This window comes from Brienomyrus brachyistius, unplaced genomic scaffold (genome assembly GCF_023856365.1).
Source record: "Brienomyrus brachyistius isolate T26 unplaced genomic scaffold, BBRACH_0.4 scaffold38, whole genome shotgun sequence".
Lineage (NCBI taxonomy): Eukaryota > Metazoa > Chordata > Actinopteri > Osteoglossiformes > Mormyridae > Brienomyrus > Brienomyrus brachyistius.
This window is the reverse complement of record NW_026042313.1, coordinates 3,550,001-3,569,489: the sequence shown is the minus strand read 5'-3', so window position 1 is coordinate 3,569,489 and position 19,489 is coordinate 3,550,001. Positions and strand designations below refer to the sequence as shown.

Sequence of the window (19,489 nt, the reverse complement as noted above, 5' to 3'; positions counted from 1 at the left end):
GCTTGACTCCTCTCATCCTTTACATGGACTTTTCATACTCCTCCCATCTGGCAGACGCTATCGCAGCATCAGGACTCGATCTTCCAGGCTGTGGGATAGCTTTTTCCCACTAGTCATTAGACTCCTGAACACACTTACCCCCCCACACACACCCGGACTGCGAACAAATTGACTCCTGCACATCTGCACTTTACACACAAACTCTGCTACAAGCATTTTTGCACTTCTGCCACTTATTTGCACATTCTCCATATATAACTACACTGTAAAACCCAATAAGTTCAGAGTACTTTTGTGGAAACTGATTGTCTAAGATTTAACATACTTAAAAATTACAATGACACTGAACTTAAAATAAAAAAGGAAAGAAAAATATTTAAGTTCAGTGTACTTAAAACTGTACATATGATACCCTAAAGTTATGTTTTCAATACTTATTGTTTTTAATTACCACTTATATAAATAAAGCTTTATTCAAGAAATAAACTCATTTTGAATAACTCATAGCCTGATACATATTTGAGTTCAAAATACTAAAAACAAACACACACAGAACTGTTGACATATAATTAAAGGGTTTTTATTTACTATTAAATTCTTTATTTTGTATGACTGTTTATATAAATCTCTGTAAACATGTAACAAACTAAATTGGAAACTTAAGTGATTACAATTTTTTTTACATCCATTGCCATTATTTTGCAACATGGCAAATCAAAATAAATAAAATAAAGCTCCTTCAAAAAGAAATGTAAAAAAATATAATTTATAGGAAATAAAAACAATAAATGAATAAGTCAAAACACAAAAAATACATACCTGATTTCAAAACCAAGTATTTGTTGCATTAAATATGCAAGAGATAGATTGTAAAAAATGTAAATGTAAACATTTAAATGCTTTAAACTACACAATGTTTCATTGTGTAAAGTGCAACTGAGGTAGGTCTAACAACTTACCAAATGTTTAAACTACATGTTAAACAATAGACACTTGTAAGCAACCTTAAAATAAACAAAATCTGATTACAAATATCAAGTTTCTGTTGTAAGAGTGCAACTGGGGTAGATCTGGTGCAGAAGACAACCTACTAAATGTAAAACTGCTGTAAACTACATGTTTAGCTTATAAAACAAATTGAGATTAATATTGTCACTTCCTCTGTTTAAGTAACAACCTACCAAATGTTTAAACTACATGTTTAACAATATACACTGTAAAACACCTTAGAATAAAAAAAATACAATCTGATAGCAAAAAGTTGTTGTAGAAGTGCAACTGAGGTAGATTTGGTGCAGAAGACAACATACCAAATATAAAAACTACATTATCTACAACATACGCTTACAAAACTACTTAGCAGAAACTAACAAACCCAGAGTAAAATCAAGATAGATTTGGTGGCCAGGACACAACCTACCCAATGAAAACATCCAAGCACTTAAAAACAGCACTTGTAGACAAGATGGAATTTGCCTACAATGCAAGTAATAGTTCATTTTTGAGATTGAGTAAGCAGGGTTTCAGAGGTTTACCATCATCAAGCCCCATCAGCATTTTCTGGATGAATGTGAAGGTGTGAATCAATTTTCTTGGGTAATCCAAATGCAATGCATACATTAACCCAAAGAGAAACACAAAAGCCTCAGGAAACTTGGGGATGTCGCTCAGCACAAACTCATCTTCCACCACAACAGCGGTCCTTGCCGGATAGAAACAGACAGGACCAGTGTTCTCAGTGACTTCCATCACAAGGGCAAGAGGGGTACCAGTGATGTCTGGCTCATCCGAATCCTCCACCTGGAATGCACAAAGAGGGTCCAACTGTAAACATGTCTAGTAATGAATTACATCATCAGAATTTTTTGGTTAACTATCACTTTAATATAGTATCATACTTAACCAGGCAGGCCTTTTCAGTTTACACTGAATTGGCCCAAATTTAAAAACTAGACAAGAACATACATAGAGAATTTGCAACAGTAGAGACAAAAAGTTGAATATATGTTGTTATGGTAATTTGTTAAGATAGCTAAGATTAAAAAAACCCTGATAAAACTGATCCTGTTTGGTGAGTGTACTGAATACTTACATTCCATGTCTTAAAAAACTGTGGGTCATCTTCACGTAAGTATACTGCTAGGGCACGAAGAACCACAGTGCACTTTATGTTGATATCATGCATATCCTTGAAAGACAAGCAAAAATAACAATGAACAAGCAAGCAAAGTTATTCTGGGTTCAATACTAGAGATGTACAGTCTAACTCACCTCACGATCATAAATCCTGAGGATGTCACGCAGCACCTCCGAGACCTTGCCAGTATGTGACGCTTTTTGCCTGTACAAGGCAAATATAGTCATGGTGTATGCCTCTCCAATTCAGAATAGAACTGGTTTCGAAGATTGGTGTTTGTGATGCGATGAAACTCTGCACAAACCTACAAAATCATAAATACACAAAATGTATAAACGACATCAAAACAGCCTTAGAGAAACATACAATGCAATCATCTTGATAGAAGTTAAGCATTATTCTCCAAAAAAGTTTTTGCTATCTTTGAAAGATTAAGTAGTGGCCAATTCACAGACATTCAACAAATTTCAACAAATGCCAAATGCTAATAAACAGCAACAAATTCCAATAGTTCAAGTCTCACTGACAACTAGTTTGTTAGTGTTTGTTTTACCTGCGACTCAATCTGAAGTGCTGGCCATTTCACCAGGAAGTCTTTCAACAATGGGTTTTCCTGTACGATCTCTTGGCGACGAAGGGAAAATGTCATCTGCATTAGATTATCTATCAACAACAGGTTTATCTCACTCTTCTCAATTTCGTGTAGAATGTCTAATCTCATTTCTTCCAAACTGGCCTGGTTTTGTCCCTTTGGAAAGTTTGGAAGGAAGTTCACTTCTGCTCGTCTTGCTCGTTTTATGTTGGAGTGGGGAGGGTCTTTGTCAGGATTGTTCTTACTTCTTTTGCCTGTGTTGACCGACACCTCCAGGCATCCAGATCTGGCTAGCTTGGTACGGTAATTGCCCATTTTGAATTTAAGGCTTATCTTCCATCTATATAATCCATTTTCACTTCCAGGCTCTTTAAGGCATGGGTGAGCTTTAACAAGAGCCTCTGCTGCCATACCCACATCACTGTCACTTGGGTAAGGTTTGAAACCATGGATTACTGATGCCATGCTCTGTAGGATGTTGTGCTTTTGGGCCCTGGATAATTTCAGTGTCTTTCCAGATCTGTCATGGGCAATATTTCCCTCTTCAAGCACATGCTCAACTTCATAGGAAAAAGTAGGCACAGAAAAAATGTCAGGCCAGGTCTTCCGACGCTCGCTTACAGGCACATGAGGAAGGATTTCTGTATCAGAACTTGCAAGTCAGCTGGCATCAGATTCTGATCCAACAACTTTGAGTGTTCCCTTCTCTGGTAACTCTTGAATATCAGACAGCTCAGTTGTCCATTAAAATCTGCATCCTCATACTGCAGGGTAAACTCAAAATCCAGTCTTGGCTTTACTTTCTCTCGCAGTATGGCGATTAGATCAGATTTTCGTGACCATTGCCACCAATGGTCTTCTTTCCTGCAAAGTTCTTGGGAATGGGATGTGGCTTGTCAGTCTTGTCTGCATGTTGGTATGGGAATGTCACAATTTTCTTGTTCAAATACTCCAGGGTAAAATATTTGAGCTTAATCATCTCCTGAATACACAGGGCCAACTCCACTGGAACAATGCCTTCAAAAAGATCATGAAGGACATCAGGCGAGAAACCAGTGATTGTGTGAAAACACTGCAAACTCTCTTTCAAGACACAGTCTCTTTAGACACCAAACTGACTCTGACCATCCCCTTGTAAAACATCCTGCAGGTCATGATCATGGCTGGCTTTTGTCCTTGGGGTAAATTCACCATCTCCAACAGCAGAAGATTGAATCTCTTCTCGTGTAGCTTTGCAGAACCTACAAACATATCCAGCTCTGAAAGACTGCACAAAGCCTGCTAAGGAATGGGCTGCTAGATTGTCAGCCACAACCACTGAAACAGTACCCCGAACTGACTGACCAAGGGACTCGATAAAAAAACCCCATCATGTTCAAGGCAGCAAAGGTCTTGCAACAAAGGAGAAAGTGCTCTTTGATAGCCACAGCTGTGAAGGTCTGGTACCTTACATAGGGCAGCAAGCTGAATCACATGCAGTGCAGATTGATATTTAGATGGCAGATCAGCAAACATCCAATAGACTGAACAGAGTTTGTGGATCTTACATGAAGTCCCAAGTGGATTAGCAATTTCTAGATCATCTATGTATAAAATCAATGGCAGTGACAGTTCTGAAGATGACAACAAAGTATTCTCCTGGAAATACTTGCCATCTTTATGGCTCATATAATGACCTTCCTGTGATGCCTTTGTTTCCTTTATTCGGTCAAGGATGTCAGTATGTTTGAATATTTCCTGGATCATCTGAAGTATTGGGACATAAACAACTGTGCGCCCAGGCTCCAACACATACTGCACTAGCTTTACCACAGGAAATGTTTTTTCAAAATATGTTTTTCTTCGTTTATTTGAAGACAAGTCCACACCTTTAGCTGTGGCACTGACAAAAATGTTTGTGTCGTTAACAGCATTTACCAAATCATTCAAGACAGCTTCAGTAGGAGATACATGATCAACTATTTCCTGACATACCATGTCAGAAACATGAAGAACAGTTTGCATCTTCAGAAACAGGGAAGACAAATTATGGTGTAACTGGGCTCTTAACTCTCCGATGTTGACACTTTCAGCCTCAGGAACAGAAGTTGAAGTGTCTGCAATCCAACAAGGAACTGGATCATCTGCATTAAGGTCTGCAGTGCTTGTGACTGGGGAACTGTCATTTTCTATTGATACAATATGATCACAAAAGTCTAAACTTCCAGAATGCTTCCTACTTTTGTGAGCATTAAATGATGAATAAACATTTGTGTGGTAGGTACAGTTCTTAAACGGGCATGTCACATTTTCATGGTTCTTCAAGTGGCTCCTTAAATGGCAGAACATGTTTGATTCTGAGAAGGGTTCTTTGAGGCCACACAAGGGACAGGTAAAAAATGAAGATCCTGTTTTTGAACCTTCACTATCAAGAGTTCTCTGTGTGTCTTTGTGAATCCGTGACAAATGAATTTTCAGTGCATTAAATGACTGAAATGTGCAAATGCAAGAGTCATAGAGGCATGGCAAAGGCTTAACTCGTGAGTAATGACTGTGCTTTAAACGGTAGTGCCGAAATAACTGTGCCCGGGTGTCTGAGGAGACAGCACACAACTTGCACTTCCACTCCATTGATTTTTTTTTAACCCTACAATTGGAGAGAATACTTTCATTTTAAAACCAAGAAATTTAGCCTTAACATTACATTGTGTTATGTAACTTACCACTGGAATTGAATCAGGTCGTCACAATAACAGGGACTCTACATCTATACAGGAAAACAAAAAATACCAGCATTTCAGTTTTCATGATTATAATATATTAGATCTGGCAAATGCTACAAAGTCGACCAATGAGGCCAAAGCCAATGCATGTTTCAGTCATTGTTTTGTACAATTTGTACATTGCTTTGTAAACTCTGAACACGTTATTCTACTTCACTCAGTTGCTAACTTGATCTGTACAAAATTAGATAAATATTCAATGCAGGGTTACGTGTGAAGCTGTTAAAAATATCTAAAGTAAACGAAAAAAGGATACTTACCACATTCACAGACTCTGCATCCACTTTAGCCTACAAGGCCAAAAATATGTAAATGTTAATGCCAGCTTGCCGGTGTCTCTACCATCCCTAGTTTTCACAACTCTTATTATTAACTATTTTCCCAATGTATTGCTAACTTTGTGTCATTATCCTTAACGTAATGGATAAAAGTTACAGCTAGCCGCAAGTACATTAACAGCTGAAGGCAAGCATAAATTCGCATTTTCCAGAACAGGTCGCTACGGAGCCCGGGAGGTGCCACGGAGGAGGAAAAAAAACAGGGTGAAGAAAAAAATTTAAACCGTGCGCACGGATTACTTAATCAAGTTACAAATGACCCGTGTATTCCTCTCTGGCAGCTCAAATAGCCACAAAATCATCATAGTTTACAGGTGAACTGTTTCTGCTCACAGGACAACGTCTGACCGTCGGACTTTTATAAACTCAATATCTCTAACATTACAGCGTCACATCCCGAAGTATTAGCCTAAACTGTGTGTTCATTCGCATGATGTTGTAACAGAAATCTGCTACCTGAATGTCATTCATTAGAACCATGTCCAGTTTTGTTGGGGAGGTTTATTCAGACACACGTGAGCAAACACAGGTCGGTAATAACGTTGTTAGACTGAAGTTCGGTGCTCGCTGACATGCAAGAGGCAGCCGAACAGCTGAGTGCAGACGCACACGCTTCAATTCAATTCAAAAATCTTTATTTGTCCCCGAGAGGCTTCACCCTTTAGATTTCTCTTGATTCAGAAATATGTGATTTACCATCACATCCTGATCAACCAACAGAATTCAGCAACTAGACTTCAGCTACGTATGAGAATAAGACTGTTTATGTCCATGTGACCGTGCGTAAAGACTGTCTGAAGCAGATTTCTGCTACAACATCATGTGAATGAACACACAGTTTAGGCTAACACTGTGCGCAATCCGTGCAAACGGTTTACTTTTTTTTATTCACCCTATGTTTTGTTTCTCCTCCGTGGCATCTCCCGGGCTCCGTATGGATCGGATCTGGGCCAAAACTATGTTGCTGACTGGGTTCCGCCAACTAACTGATTACAATATTAACGTTACATATAAATTAAATATGGCAGTGGGGTTAATGGTTAAAAAATGCGCGCGAAGCAGAGCACTGCAGAGACGCTTGTGGAGCTTTCGACATTATCGATACCGGTAAAAAGACAGCAAAGCCAAACATGAAACATGTTTAAAAGATATAGTTATTATGATAAAATAAAAAGCAGATTAAAAAACATTTACTTACAAATCTCCTCAGATGCGTCCAGACTCGCATGAGTGTCCGCCATCTTGGTTATGTTTTCTGGTAGCGTCAGTTAGAACGATGGCGTACGTCCTGACGTAGATGACGTCATTGAACGTCCCTCCGTATACTTAAAAATATCACTTCAGTGGCAATGTATACTCAAAAATGACGAGCAACGCAAAATTAACATTAAGTCATTTGTTCAAAAAATGCTATAGTTTTAAGTTCAATAAACTATGTAACCGATTTTAATTATGGTGTTCTCGTTTTTTATAAGTTAGCAGTACTGTTCGGGTTTACAGTGTATTGTAACCTCCTCTACCTCTATCTCCAAGTATAGTATACTTTTTGTATACCTTATATTTATTTACTTTGTTTACCACGTGCCTATTTGTTACATGTCTTTCTCTCGTCTGCACTGGAAAAAAACTGGAGCCACGTCATCTCGTCTCTCTATGTACCTGTACAGTATATAGCAGAGATGACAATAAAGTTTACTTTGACTTTGACTTTGAATCCCCATGCTGTTTGGAAACTAGGAAAAGTGGTAAAGCAAGTTGATACTCGATCCTACGACCTCCAGGTACACTCTGGTACTGTTCTCAGGAGAAATTGGAGACTCCTCAGACGTGCGGAAGGATAGACCCCAAGTGAGCTCACTGACATTGAGGTTGTTGACCCCATTTTGCCAGAGATTGTTTCTCTCCAAGTGGCTCCTAACATAAGGGCAGTTCCTGACCCTGGTGACAGGAACTCATCAATCACCACCAGAGCGGGTCAGAAAGTGGTGAAACCACAACGCTACAAGGACTTCATCCCCTAAACAAACATACTTTGGGGCACTACCGGAAGATCACAGGGGTTGTGATAATTTAAAATGATTTTACTGCTTTTTATTTATAAAAAAAAACAATGTTGGCATAGGAGCGCAATGTTCATGTTATAATGGCCATGTGCAAAACATTTATTTTTTTTTTTTTACAGATTGGTGCTTGGTTTATTAATCATGTCAGCAAGCAACAAACAATTTATACTGACTTCTCCTACTTCTTCCGCTCTGGTAGGCCCACCTTGGTATGTGCAAAATATTTACATGTATATTCTAATATTTTGATGTTTTGACATGCAAAACTACATTTAAGTGCTGTTTCTAAGAGGTATGGTTTTTAGTCTTGCTGTATGAAAAAAAGGAAAGATGGAACAATAGGAACTTTTTGTCACAACTGATCGTTTGATTCCTCTGTGTGCCATGCCCTCAACGTTTACCTCATGTGCAATCCCGATTGTGAGCAGCTGTTTCATGTGATTTCCATTTAGTCCTGTGTACTTGAGTCCAGTCAGGTCATTAAGGCTGTGACGTTTCGCTGTCTGTTTTTGTGCCTTTTTTTTTAATTAAACCCCATATTCTCCCGACACCTGGAGTCCCGTGTTTTATCTTCTTGCCATGATCCCAGCGTTTCATAACACTTTTGTTTGATATCTGTCACAGCCTGGACGTTGTTGTTCAATTTAGAGCAAGAGAGGCCGGCTGTATGTTAGTAGTGTACGTGTATGTGCCGGCGTTTAATAAAAGTGATTGCCTCATTTGAGCATCCAATATATTCAGTAGTCCGCTGTTGTATTGCATACAGAGGCAGAACATAACAGGCGTGGGAGAGGAGGAGATTTGGCAGGAAAAATGGGAGAGCAATCCTGGCAGAGGTGCAGTGTCACATACTGTTTTACTATATTTTTTTTATTATAACTTGTGAATGGTGTGGCTGTGGCCAACAGAGGCGGACATTTCAGGTCCATGAAAGTAAAAATCCAAACCAGGATTTTGATTCAACCAACTAGTTAAGCATAAAGAGTCACAGTCACAGAGTACTCTACTTCTACCACTTGCCTATTCATTCTTATAATAGAGAACTTTACATCATAATATCAAAATAATGTTTATATTACACTATATGTGACATGTTCGGCATGCCTTGGATTTACCGTAAATATTACAAAAAGAAATAAAAAACGTGATTTGGTTTTAACTCTGAGGAACACACGGGTCATATATGACCCTTCCTTTCATTTCTGCCTTACATTCAACCCACTCATCAAAGTTAAGAGTTTTTTTTGTACCCATTGTACCATATACGACCCAGTAACAGTCACATTTAGTGATTACTAAATTAACCAGATTTTTTTCCGCGTTAAATATTGCCCCCTACCACGTTTTGAGGTTATTGCTGTGCAGGCTGCAAAGATTCACCTGTCAAGTTGTGAATAGGTAAGTGGCAGAAATTTTGCATCACCAGTTATAATGTTTAGATGTTGTAGAACATATACAACTAGGTTTTGTGCCGTATTTGGCACATTTCATAACATGGACTGGGAAAGGCTTTATTTTACAAAACACTTGTTTTTGAATTCACTGGGTCTGTATGACCAGATGATTTAGCCAAAGGACATATTTTTCCTATAATGATAAGGTGGTCTGGGTTCCCCAGGTTTAAAACAGAAAAAACAAATACGATGCCTCTTTTTTTTTGTTTTGTAACGCAAATTCCCAAGAACAAAAGCCACATGGATGCAGAACGATCATTATTTATCATTGTTTGTGTGGATATCTTCCAACCTACTCTCCCGGTCAGTAGAGGGCGCTATGCGCATTTACGGTGTATAGATAGGTTACATTCAGGCAACGAAAAAGGGGGCGTTTACTCAAACTTTGTGAAGTAAGCAAAGATGGCGAACTGGAGCAAACTTTTTGTGGCTTTTGGACGATGTTTAAATCGATCCCGAACCATTAAAAACTCAGCTTTCCTTCGCCACCCTTGTATTGTCAGTTCTATCATTGTAGCAGGTGGTCTAGTTTATCAGCACTTTGGACCTTTACTGATGAGTAGGCCTTACATCGTTCTTGCTGATGAATTAAAGGTATGTAGTAGCTTTATGGCGATTTTTTCCCTGTTTATATTATGTTACTCGACAGTTTAGTTCTTCGCGCTGCTCATAGGGCTTATTTATTAATTTTTTTTTTACCAAATGTCACCTGTTACCTGCATATGCTTTGCTCTATCGTATCTAGGGTAGCCACCCGTCCCTTATAATATGGGATCTTCCTGCATTGGAAAATAAACTGATGTGACCGTAATCGCATCTCGTTCTAGATAATTGTTTGTGGTGTTTTGTATGCGTATTTCCAGAATTTAGGCCTTATTTATTGACAGAAAAGTGAACGATTTATAGGTTAACTGTGAGTGTATCGGTATGATTCAGGATGGTTCACTCCCATGGATCGATTTAATTTTGTCTTCTTGGAATAGAAATACACGGCTATTGGAATAATTAAGTCTCACTGCAGGTTTAATAAAATGAACATGGGTTCACACGTACCCACTGCAAATGACTTGAAATGTCAGACATTATTATTATTGCCATCCACCATAATTATCTCTACTTATGAACTATTACCTATAAAACGATTAACAAATAATATTTACAATGCCTAAAATCACATGAACGAGAGACATGATGGACTAGGGCCTCTATGTTTTGGATCACTCTAGTTGTGTCCCAGCTCTTCATGTTTGTGTTGTTCTATATATTTGTGCAGGTTTATTGTATAATCCACTTATGCAAGGTTAGACTGACTGTTTCTAAATGGGCCATAATGGATGAGCTTGTGCCCTGTAATGGACTGGGATCCTGTCTAGGGCTGGGCAATATCATCTCAATATTATGTAATGCATGCTGAATAATTACCAGGGCTTCAGATGATGGGCAAAACATTTGGTCGGATGCCAGCTTTATGGTACTATACGGATGTTTGTTTACGCCCACAATTTGGTCTGGCCAAATTCTTTGCCTGTCATCTGAAGCCTTGGTGATTATTGTGCATGTGTGATATAATATCGATATATCGCCCAGCCCTAATCATACTGTCTAAGAAGTCTGCCTGCTACATACCTTATGTTTCCTGCCCTAGATTCCCTGTAGCTTTCACTATGGAAACCTCTCCAATTTCTTTTTCCTCTTGTCTGTGTTTATAAAGAAAATTAAATCTGCACTTTTTGTTTGTTGCTAACCTTTTACAGACTGTGAGAGAAAGTGCCAACTCCGTGCAATCTGCTCGAAGACTACGTTTCAGTCAGTTTTCTTCTGTAATGTATGAACAGGAACTCTACATGACACCACGCGATTTCCTATTCTCTGTAATGCTAGATGATGTTGACCGTAAGTAATTTATAAACACTTAAAATATTGAATATAATTATTATGCAGTCTGTTCCATCTTTTCTCCATTAACAAGTATCTATGGAGGAATGCCAGCTTTTGCCATCAGACTAGCTTGTGATTCCTTGCAATGCTGTCACACAGCTGTGTATAATGGTATATTGGGTTGTTCATGAAAAAGAATAGCCTCCAGTTCTTTGATTTGTTGAAGGAGCTGGGAATGGGCTTAGCACTTTTTGCCTCAAAAATTCTTAGAAATTTTCAGTAATCTGGTGATTGGGGAGGTCATGGAATACATCTGACTTCATCCTGGGGCTTATAAAACCACCCTTGAAATGTATTAATGTGTGTTAGGGCTGGGTCATGTCAAGTATATCGATATATATCTTAATAATTTTCATACGAGATATAGGATGAGACAATATCATTTATATCGATAAAGTTTATGTTACTTTAAAATTATGCTTGTAGAGCCATCAGTTCGCATATTTCTCCTCTCCATGTCTGTCTCTCGCACAACTGCCCCACCCCTCCCCCTTTCTGAACACAACCCATCCCTCTCCCTCACTCACAAGTCCTGCATGCAGTGAGAACATGGAGACACTCAGAGACGAGGCAAGCTAGCGAAGGGAAGTTGGTTGGTAAAATAATATATGCTGGTAGTTTATTTCTGAGCCATTTTTTCCATTTAATACTAAAAGTGCCTGTGTGACATTGGGGATATTTGACTTGGAACTGTAATTTTGTTACTACTTTCGGGGGAACAAATATAAAAAGTTTTGGCTGAAAAATATCAAGAGAAGATTTTTGGTTCATATTGCCCAGCCCTACTCTCTGCATATACACTTTGAAGTGCAGAAACGTTATGTGGAAAGAGTGTTGGCACCAAAAGTCAGTAGTCTGTATAAATTTGTCACATCCTTATGTTTATTACATTCAGTTAGTGGAGCATGCTACATGCTACTATTTTGATAAATCATGAAAGCAATAAGCACTGAAGTGGTGGTGAAGAAAGGGACAGCTCAACAGCCAGAATATCTTTTGAAAGAGCAGATATTATGGGGTAACAAGGTGAAAAAGTTGGTGCGACATTTTTGCAGTTTAAAGTCTGACACATTAATTAAACATAAGGATACTTCAAATTTATACAGATTGCAAACTTTTGGGTGTCACAATATGCCTCATTAATATTTTAGCCATACTACTAATCTGCTTACCAAATTGTGGGCATTAGTAAATGTCTGTAATACCAAAATAGTACCAAAAAGCTGGTTTCTGGACAAATGTTTACGCCCTTCATAAAGCTTTGGTGATTATTGCGCATGCGCAATATGATCACAATTATAACATGACAGCCCTATCAGCTTATAACCATACCATTTTTAAGGGCATGCACTACTTGCTTTTGCATATCAATTATCCTCTTAAAGGAGAACTGAAAATCAAGAACTGAAGGCTTTCGTAGATTGACGAATTAAAGGCTTGTACCAAAATTTAGGAAGTTACGAATATCTGTATTTCCTTTAATTTTAGGTAAGTTACAACAGAAAGTCCTTACCAAACAAGTGAGTATGGTAAAGATTTTTTAAATGAATTAAATAAAGATTTGTGTATGAACAACCTCTTTTGTCCTTTTTAAATTAAATTGTTTGTTTAGTTTGTTTTAACATAACCTTTGCTTTTTAAATCACATTTCTAGGAAGTGGATAAAATGCTCACAATTGCATCGAAAGCTCAGGCAGGCAAAAGCCTTTTCAGAACCATTGGAGATAATGGTAAGGTCAGAAACCTGTTATGATTTTTTAAAATAGCTTTCTACTGAATAATTTCAACCCTTCTTATCGAAAGGGACTTTCTTTTAAAAGGTCCAGACAGTTTAAAATAAAGTATTCTTAATAGAATGTTTAATTGAATAAATTGTTTCTTTGAATATTTATTCAGTCTGGGTGCTGGTCTTGGATTAAAGAACTGATCAAAACATTTTAAGGCCTATGCATTTACAAGACTTTTTTGCCAGCATAATTTTCACATTTTCTAAATTGTAAAGTTTTTTTTTTTTTTTACGTATTTTTAAGTTATGTTTAAGTTTTAATGTATCCATGCTGCAATTGTTGAAGGTGATACTGTTCATATTGGAACAAAATTTATCAATTCATTTTTTTAGGTTTGATTTCTTACACAGAATATTTATTCTTGCTGACAATTCTCACAAGTAAGTGCACCTCCTCTACATGCCTTCACTGCAAAGAACAAATTTCATACTTGATAGTCTTATATAATAGTTTAACAAACTACAGTGTTGCACTGTAGATTTTATTAGCATTTGTTGTTATATCATAATAGCATATATAATTATTTACGGGTTCGAATCTCTGCCTGCGTTACATGTGTGCCCTGCAATGGGCTGTTTTCCCCATCCTTGGTTGTTCCCTATCACGTGCTCATAGCTTCCAGGATAGGCTCTGGACCCCCCCCAACCCAGAAGGATAAGAGGTTTGGAAAATGGATGGATGGGTATAATTGTATGCATATTTACAATTTTAAATGTTGTGCTTAGATATCATGACTTAATTTTCACTTGAAGTTGAAAAGCAAAGCTCCCGCTCAGTTTTAGTTCTGAAATATGATTGTAAGGAAGAACCCAAAGGCCATACGACAACAATCCTATTGGGCATCTGGAGGCTCTGAATGCATGTTGGTCTTCTGAGCACTCCTGAAAAGTTACGCTTTAAATCAAACTAAGTTAAATTTGACTTCATCTTGCTTTATTTTGGTTTAGGGAGTGTAAGTTAGTTTTGAACTGCGGTTAACTTGTGCTGTTCTGATTGCTTCTGGACATTTCCTTGTTTACCTAAACTTGTTTGTTCTCTAGATTACAATTTGACACAGAATTCCCTTTTGGCCGATAAAGTGATATCCACAGATGTGTAAGGGATTGTAGACAGAGATGGGCAAAAAAAGTGTTTTGTTGCAAATTACAAATACTTGCTCATCAAATGTAACAAAATACTGGTGACACAATATATTTTATTAAAATACAAATAATTTGTAATTTGAAAATTGAACAAATATACACAAAAATTAGCAATGATATATGATCTATAAGTGTACCATTACAGCCCTAGTAATGTGTATTATTTATAAAACATGCAGTGTCCCCTTACTTTAGAATAATTTGTGATTTACATGTCTTATTGCATTAATAGTGAAATGAAAAATTACTTTTGTAACATTAGTAATGTAATATGAGCTCAATAAGCTGCATCTGCAGCAGCAAGTTGGGGTTGGGGGGGATCCGGAAGATGAAACAAATGTTCACTGCTAAGCCCCAGTCTAGGGTTGAGATGTATCAGGTGTGGATAAAAGGGGAAAACGGGGACAAAAGAAAATAAGGGAACACAAAATACTGAATTTCTCACCAAGGTGTATTTCACAATTAAATACAGAAACAGGGTGACCCAGGCCAAAACAACAAACAAGATAGGTGACTAACTAAGTGCAGTTCCCATGTGGAAATTCTCTTTACACCTCCCCCAAGTTGCTCTCTGTAGATGAAAGCAAGCTGACCGCAAAGGGCAGCCACCTGTTGCAGCACCCAGGGAGCTGGGGGCTAAGGGCCTTGCTCAAGGATCCACAGATGTGGTGAGGCTGGGCTTGAACCAACAATCTTCTGATTACAGGCTCAGAGGCTTAGCCCACTGAACCACATGCTGCCCAAACTGAAAAGGTAGCTACTATAATCTTAGTGTATATGAAATTAACACAGGCCAAAACACAAAATACACAAACTATCAGATGATACAACTAAGTCAAATCACAATCCAAAAGAGGTAGTTAGTGCAATGAAAATTTCAATTCCAAGATCAAAATTTAACATAAATATTTGAAAAGCACTATAACACGCTCTCCCACACAAAACAGTCCTCAAACTTCAGACAAAATGGTTTTTATTCATCTGATTAGCAGGAAACCCCATCCATCCATCCATTTTCCAAACCACTTAACCTACTGGTTCGCGGGGGTTCCGGAGCCTATCCCGGAAGCAATGGGCACGAGGCAGGGAAAAACCCAGGATGGGGGGCCAGCCCATCGCAGATGAGTAGGAAACCATGACCAAAAAAGGCACAGGTGGTCTTCATCTTGTGATCAAGGTAGGTGTATAACTTGGCACTGGTTCGGTGGAGCATGAAACCTAAAAGAAAAGAAGTGCAGCCACAAACACACCGACCATAATATCACAATCTCACGTTGTGGTTTTGGTCTTGGATTCAGAACCGTAACACCCTTAATTTATACCCAGTGTCTCCACAGAATTAGTGCCGATGGCTGACAGGGTTGCTGGTGTGTGCATGTGCACATGCAAGGAGGCACACCAACACTTTCTCAGATTAATAACCATAGTTTGTGAATTTCCCTCTTTGGGTAACAGTAGAGTGCCAAAAATGTGCAAACTTCTTTAGATGTATAGTCAAAAAATTGTAACCGGCGGTTGTGTCATATATAATATTCAACATTAGGTTAACCGGTCGGTTCTCCATTTTACACAGGCTTTTATAATGTTTATAATTCATTATTAAATCTGGTTTACAGTTCAATCTTTCAGTTTCACAGAATAAAAAACAATGCAACGTTATCCCACTAATAAGCACTGGAGAGTTTCGCCGCTGTCACCACCAATATTAGACAGAAGTACATGTGTTATTGATTGAATTTTCCGATGCAGAAACGTGGAGACACATGCAAAAATGCATTTTATGTAACTGAGATGCAACAATAATTCCATCTGCTCAATTTTTCCTCCACTACTTCTCTTTTCCCAGTGCTTCCGCCTATCTTCCAAGTTAGAACAGGTACTTGTTATCAACCATTTAGTAGTTTATTGCCATTTATACTACGGGACCGTTGAATGCTTGAATCTGATTGGCTGACGAACGTTCTGAGGTGTGCAATTATTTTCAGATAAACGCACGGCGAACGTAGTTCCAGGTAGCTCTCTTGACCGCATTACAGTTCCATATCACTTCGCATAGTTAACTGTAATAACGGAAATTAGCATACAGTACCTATACAGCACACAGGACTAACAAAAACAACAACATGACAGACGATTTTCCGAAAGTAAATTTTAATATTTACGGTGAATATGAAACTTTCAACAACTGGGCTGCAGCAGTATTAGTTAGCCTAGTGGACCAACTTAAAGGCTACACATGACATTTCTCACTAGCGAGGTAATAACAGCGCTGCATCTTAAAGCAGACTTACAGTTTAGAGACGGTGCTTCAGAACACTGTTGAGGGACACACAGAGGTAGCCTAATTCATACAAGCTCTCTCTCTCTCTCTCCCTGTTTCTCTTTCTCTGTGTCTCTGTCTCTCTTGCTCTCTTTCTAATAACTTCATTATTAACTGCATTAGTCTGCTATCAACGGCTCAAGCCTCCATTGCTAGCTTTAAAATGACGTTTTGAAACTAGCAAAAGAGTCGTTGGATGAGATGCGGAAGAAATAATCCTACTCACAATAGCGATTTAAGTAGAAAAACCAGACGAATCCCTTGAAATATATCATCTGATCGATGTCTTGAGTTGTGGCAACCGTAGTATAAGCGGAATAATTGACTCCGGACCGTTGAATTATTAGAAAATAATGCACACCCGAGGTGTTAATGCGGCCACGACGCATTATGTGCATTATTTTCTAATAATTCAACGGCCCGTCGTCAATTATTCCTTACACGCTCTACTCTGTAGTTCTTAGCTGAGCAAAATGTACCTAATCATAGTGAACACAATACACCAGAGGGAACAGTCCACATTTTCATCAGATAATGATGCAGTTGGAATGAAATCCAGCTTATTTTATTTATTTCAGATGAATTATGTATTTCATTTAACAGTAACAAGTATCATAAGCAGGAGTGAATGCAAGCAAACAGTTTCCATGGAAACTATAATTTTACTGCTTTAAAATGTTCTTCAGCGCAGAAAATCCCTTAAGCTTTTTCCTTAACAAAGGAATCCTTTCAAGGGATTCTGTGCAACACCCTTAAATGAAACCCTCAGCTACGGAGAAATTAAACCTTAAGTGTCATACTTGAATGGAAAATTGAAGGTATTTTGTGCAACAGGCCCCTGATCTTTAGTGCTGTCACTATCCATTATATCATTTAGTTCTCCCCAAGCGAGCTTGATGGGCCGAATGGCCTCCTCTCGTTTGTATAGTTCTTATGTTCTTATCAGTAATTTACCAAATAATGTGAGGATTCTAGGGGTGGCATAGTGGTGCAGTGGTGGTGCACTGTTGCCTCACACCTCTGGAACCCGAATTCAAATCTCCGCCTGGGTCACGTGTGTGGTGTTTGCATGTTCTCCCCATGTTGTCATAGGGTTTCCCTGGGTAAGTGGTTTGGAAAATGGATGGATAGATGGCTCTGAAGATTTATCGGGTAGTTGTTAATATATAATATTATATAATAATCTATACATTGGAATTGGCACTAGACAGCAAGCAACCAACCATTGCAGGTTGCACGCTCAGGGTAAGTCCACACTGCTACATTTTTGTTTAAAAATGCAGACGTTGGTCTATGTTTTCGCCTTTCGTATACATTACCTAGTAGTTTTCAACCTCCAAAAACAGGCTTTTGTAAACACTCTCAGAGCCGTATAGTTCTGAAAACCCCATTTTAGAGTTGCAGTGTGGATAAGTGAAAGTGGAAACTTTTGAAAACGCAGACCCTAATTTACTTAGTCACTGTGTTGTTGTGCCCATGTTCAGTGTAAGCTAAAAACTACATCATATACAGTCAATTTAGGCACTCCAGTTAAGTTGTATGTTTCTGGACAATGGGAGGAAACTGGAGCATAAGCCGAAAAGCCATGCAAGCACAAGGTGAATAAGCAAACTCCACAAACGCAAAGCTGCGCTGTGTGGTGAAGGCCCTACCCACTGTGCCACTGTGCACAAGCTTGCACGATGTATGATGTTAATATCAACATGGCACTTCATGCACATTCAGTTGACGTCACAAAGACTGTAATATTCTGCTGTGTTCAACCATCTATAAGTTGTGCTAAAACATATTTATTCAATCATAGGAAACTTATTTGACGAACACTATTGGTAGATGAGTTCTATTTGGCTATATAGTTAATTCTTAATTCTCAACTCCTAAAAATCACAAAACTTCAAATATCACAATGTGAATTTCCAATATTGTTCCACCCAAAACACATTTTATTTCAGTTAGTTCCAGAAGCATTGTTTAGTTTTTGTTTGTATTTTTTATTTAATCATTATATTTTAGCTTACAAAAAATGTTTTCTTTTTGTTTTCGTTCATAATGAAAGTCCAGCTTCTTGCCCAGTGGGGGTTGAGGTGAGGTCACCAGGTGTTGCAAGTATGTTACTGGTGTTAGTAGAGCATTCATTATTAAGATGGCTATCTGCTCAATGTTCCTGAATCAATCCATCCAACTTCCATAACTGCTTACTCAGTGCAGCTGAAGCCGTGCAGTGTTTTCTCAAGCATCACAAAGTAGTGTCTTCCTTTATTTCGAATCATTGTATTTAAATTGTTTTAATACAATAGGCTTTATGATAGTTCGTTCGCATGTACGAGATGATCGTAAGTTGGGAGTTCTTTACTACCTCTAGTAAAAACTAAACTTGAATTATTTCATTTTCTGAGCAGAGCCAGAGAAGAGACTGACCACCATCCCAATCAAAATTTTCTAAAAGTGCACTGGTCCTATTCAAAGTAGTGTAGAGGACACAATGGGTAGGATAAATGTCCATTTATCCTACTGTGCACTGTGCATGCTATCAGACATAACTTCACACACACATATCTTGAATCAGATATCCTATGGGTGTGAGGTCACAGTGAATCATTGCTATTCCTAAGCCTAAGTATTTACTATGTTTGTTACACTACTGGAGGCCATGTTTGTTATTAGGTGCTAAGAAGTCATAGTTTATTAGAAGCTGCATTAAGCTCACAAAACAGCATGATTGCATCATATAATTGTTGTAGATTCCTCAGCTGCACAGTCATGCTGCAAATCTCCTGTTCCACCACACTCCAAAGGTGCTGTGTTGTGATCTGGTAACTGAGTAGGCCATTGAAGTACACCATACTTATTATCGCTGATCACACCTGGCATCCCCAGGGGATCAGTAAAGTATTAACGTTTCCGCATGTGTCTCGACTGACTGCTTTTAATCGGATCTCACATTACTGCAACTTAT

General features: G+C 38.3%; 2 protein-coding genes across 5 annotated transcripts in view; one reads left to right on the top strand and one right to left on the bottom strand.

The window, feature by feature from the left end:
• Positions 1–564: 564 nt before the first annotated feature.
• LOC125722451 (uncharacterized) lies at positions 565–7,095 on the bottom strand. Of its 3 annotated transcripts, XR_007386385.1 has the most exons (7): positions 7,028–7,090; positions 5,752–5,781; positions 5,432–5,475; positions 2,691–3,970; positions 2,272–2,441; positions 2,093–2,188; positions 565–1,800 (listed from the first exon to the last, which is right to left on the bottom strand). XR_007386385.1 is itself a non-coding variant. In XM_048998611.1 (6 exons), exon 3 carries the CDS (start codon positions 5,337–5,339, stop codon positions 4,026–4,028), a length of 1,314 nt encoding a protein of 437 aa, XP_048854568.1. In that variant the 5' UTR covers positions 5,340–5,475; positions 5,752–5,781; positions 7,028–7,095; the 3' UTR covers positions 565–1,800; positions 2,093–2,188; positions 2,272–2,441; positions 2,691–4,025. The 3 variants fall into 3 exon arrangements, 2 of the variants coding, with proteins under 2 accessions (XP_048854568.1, XP_048854569.1); XM_048998611.1 differs by having other exon boundaries at positions 2,691–5,475; positions 7,028–7,095; XM_048998612.1 differs by having other exon boundaries at positions 2,272–5,475; positions 7,028–7,087.
• Positions 7,096–9,711: 2,616 nt separating this feature from the next.
• The window catches only part of micu2 (mitochondrial calcium uptake 2), a 29,805-nt gene continuing 20,027 nt past the window's right edge, over positions 9,712–19,489 (top strand). For both annotated transcript variants that reach the window (XM_048998590.1, XM_048998589.1), the window contains exons 1-5: positions 9,712–9,940; positions 11,101–11,239; positions 12,773–12,804; positions 12,939–13,014; positions 13,404–13,451. In XM_048998590.1, coding sequence (XP_048854547.1) covers positions 9,749–9,940; positions 11,101–11,239; positions 12,773–12,804; positions 12,939–13,014; positions 13,404–13,451 — 487 coding nt within the window. In that variant the 5' untranslated portion in view covers positions 9,712–9,748. The remainder of the gene's footprint in view (positions 9,941–11,100; positions 11,240–12,772; positions 12,805–12,938; positions 13,015–13,403; positions 13,452–19,489) is intronic.

What these genes read in the sequence shown, in the direction of transcription:
- LOC125722451 (XM_048998611.1), bottom strand. Translation starts at nt 5,339, where the DNA reads ATGGAGTGGAAGTGCAAGTTGTGTGCTGTCTCCTCAGACACCCGGGCA.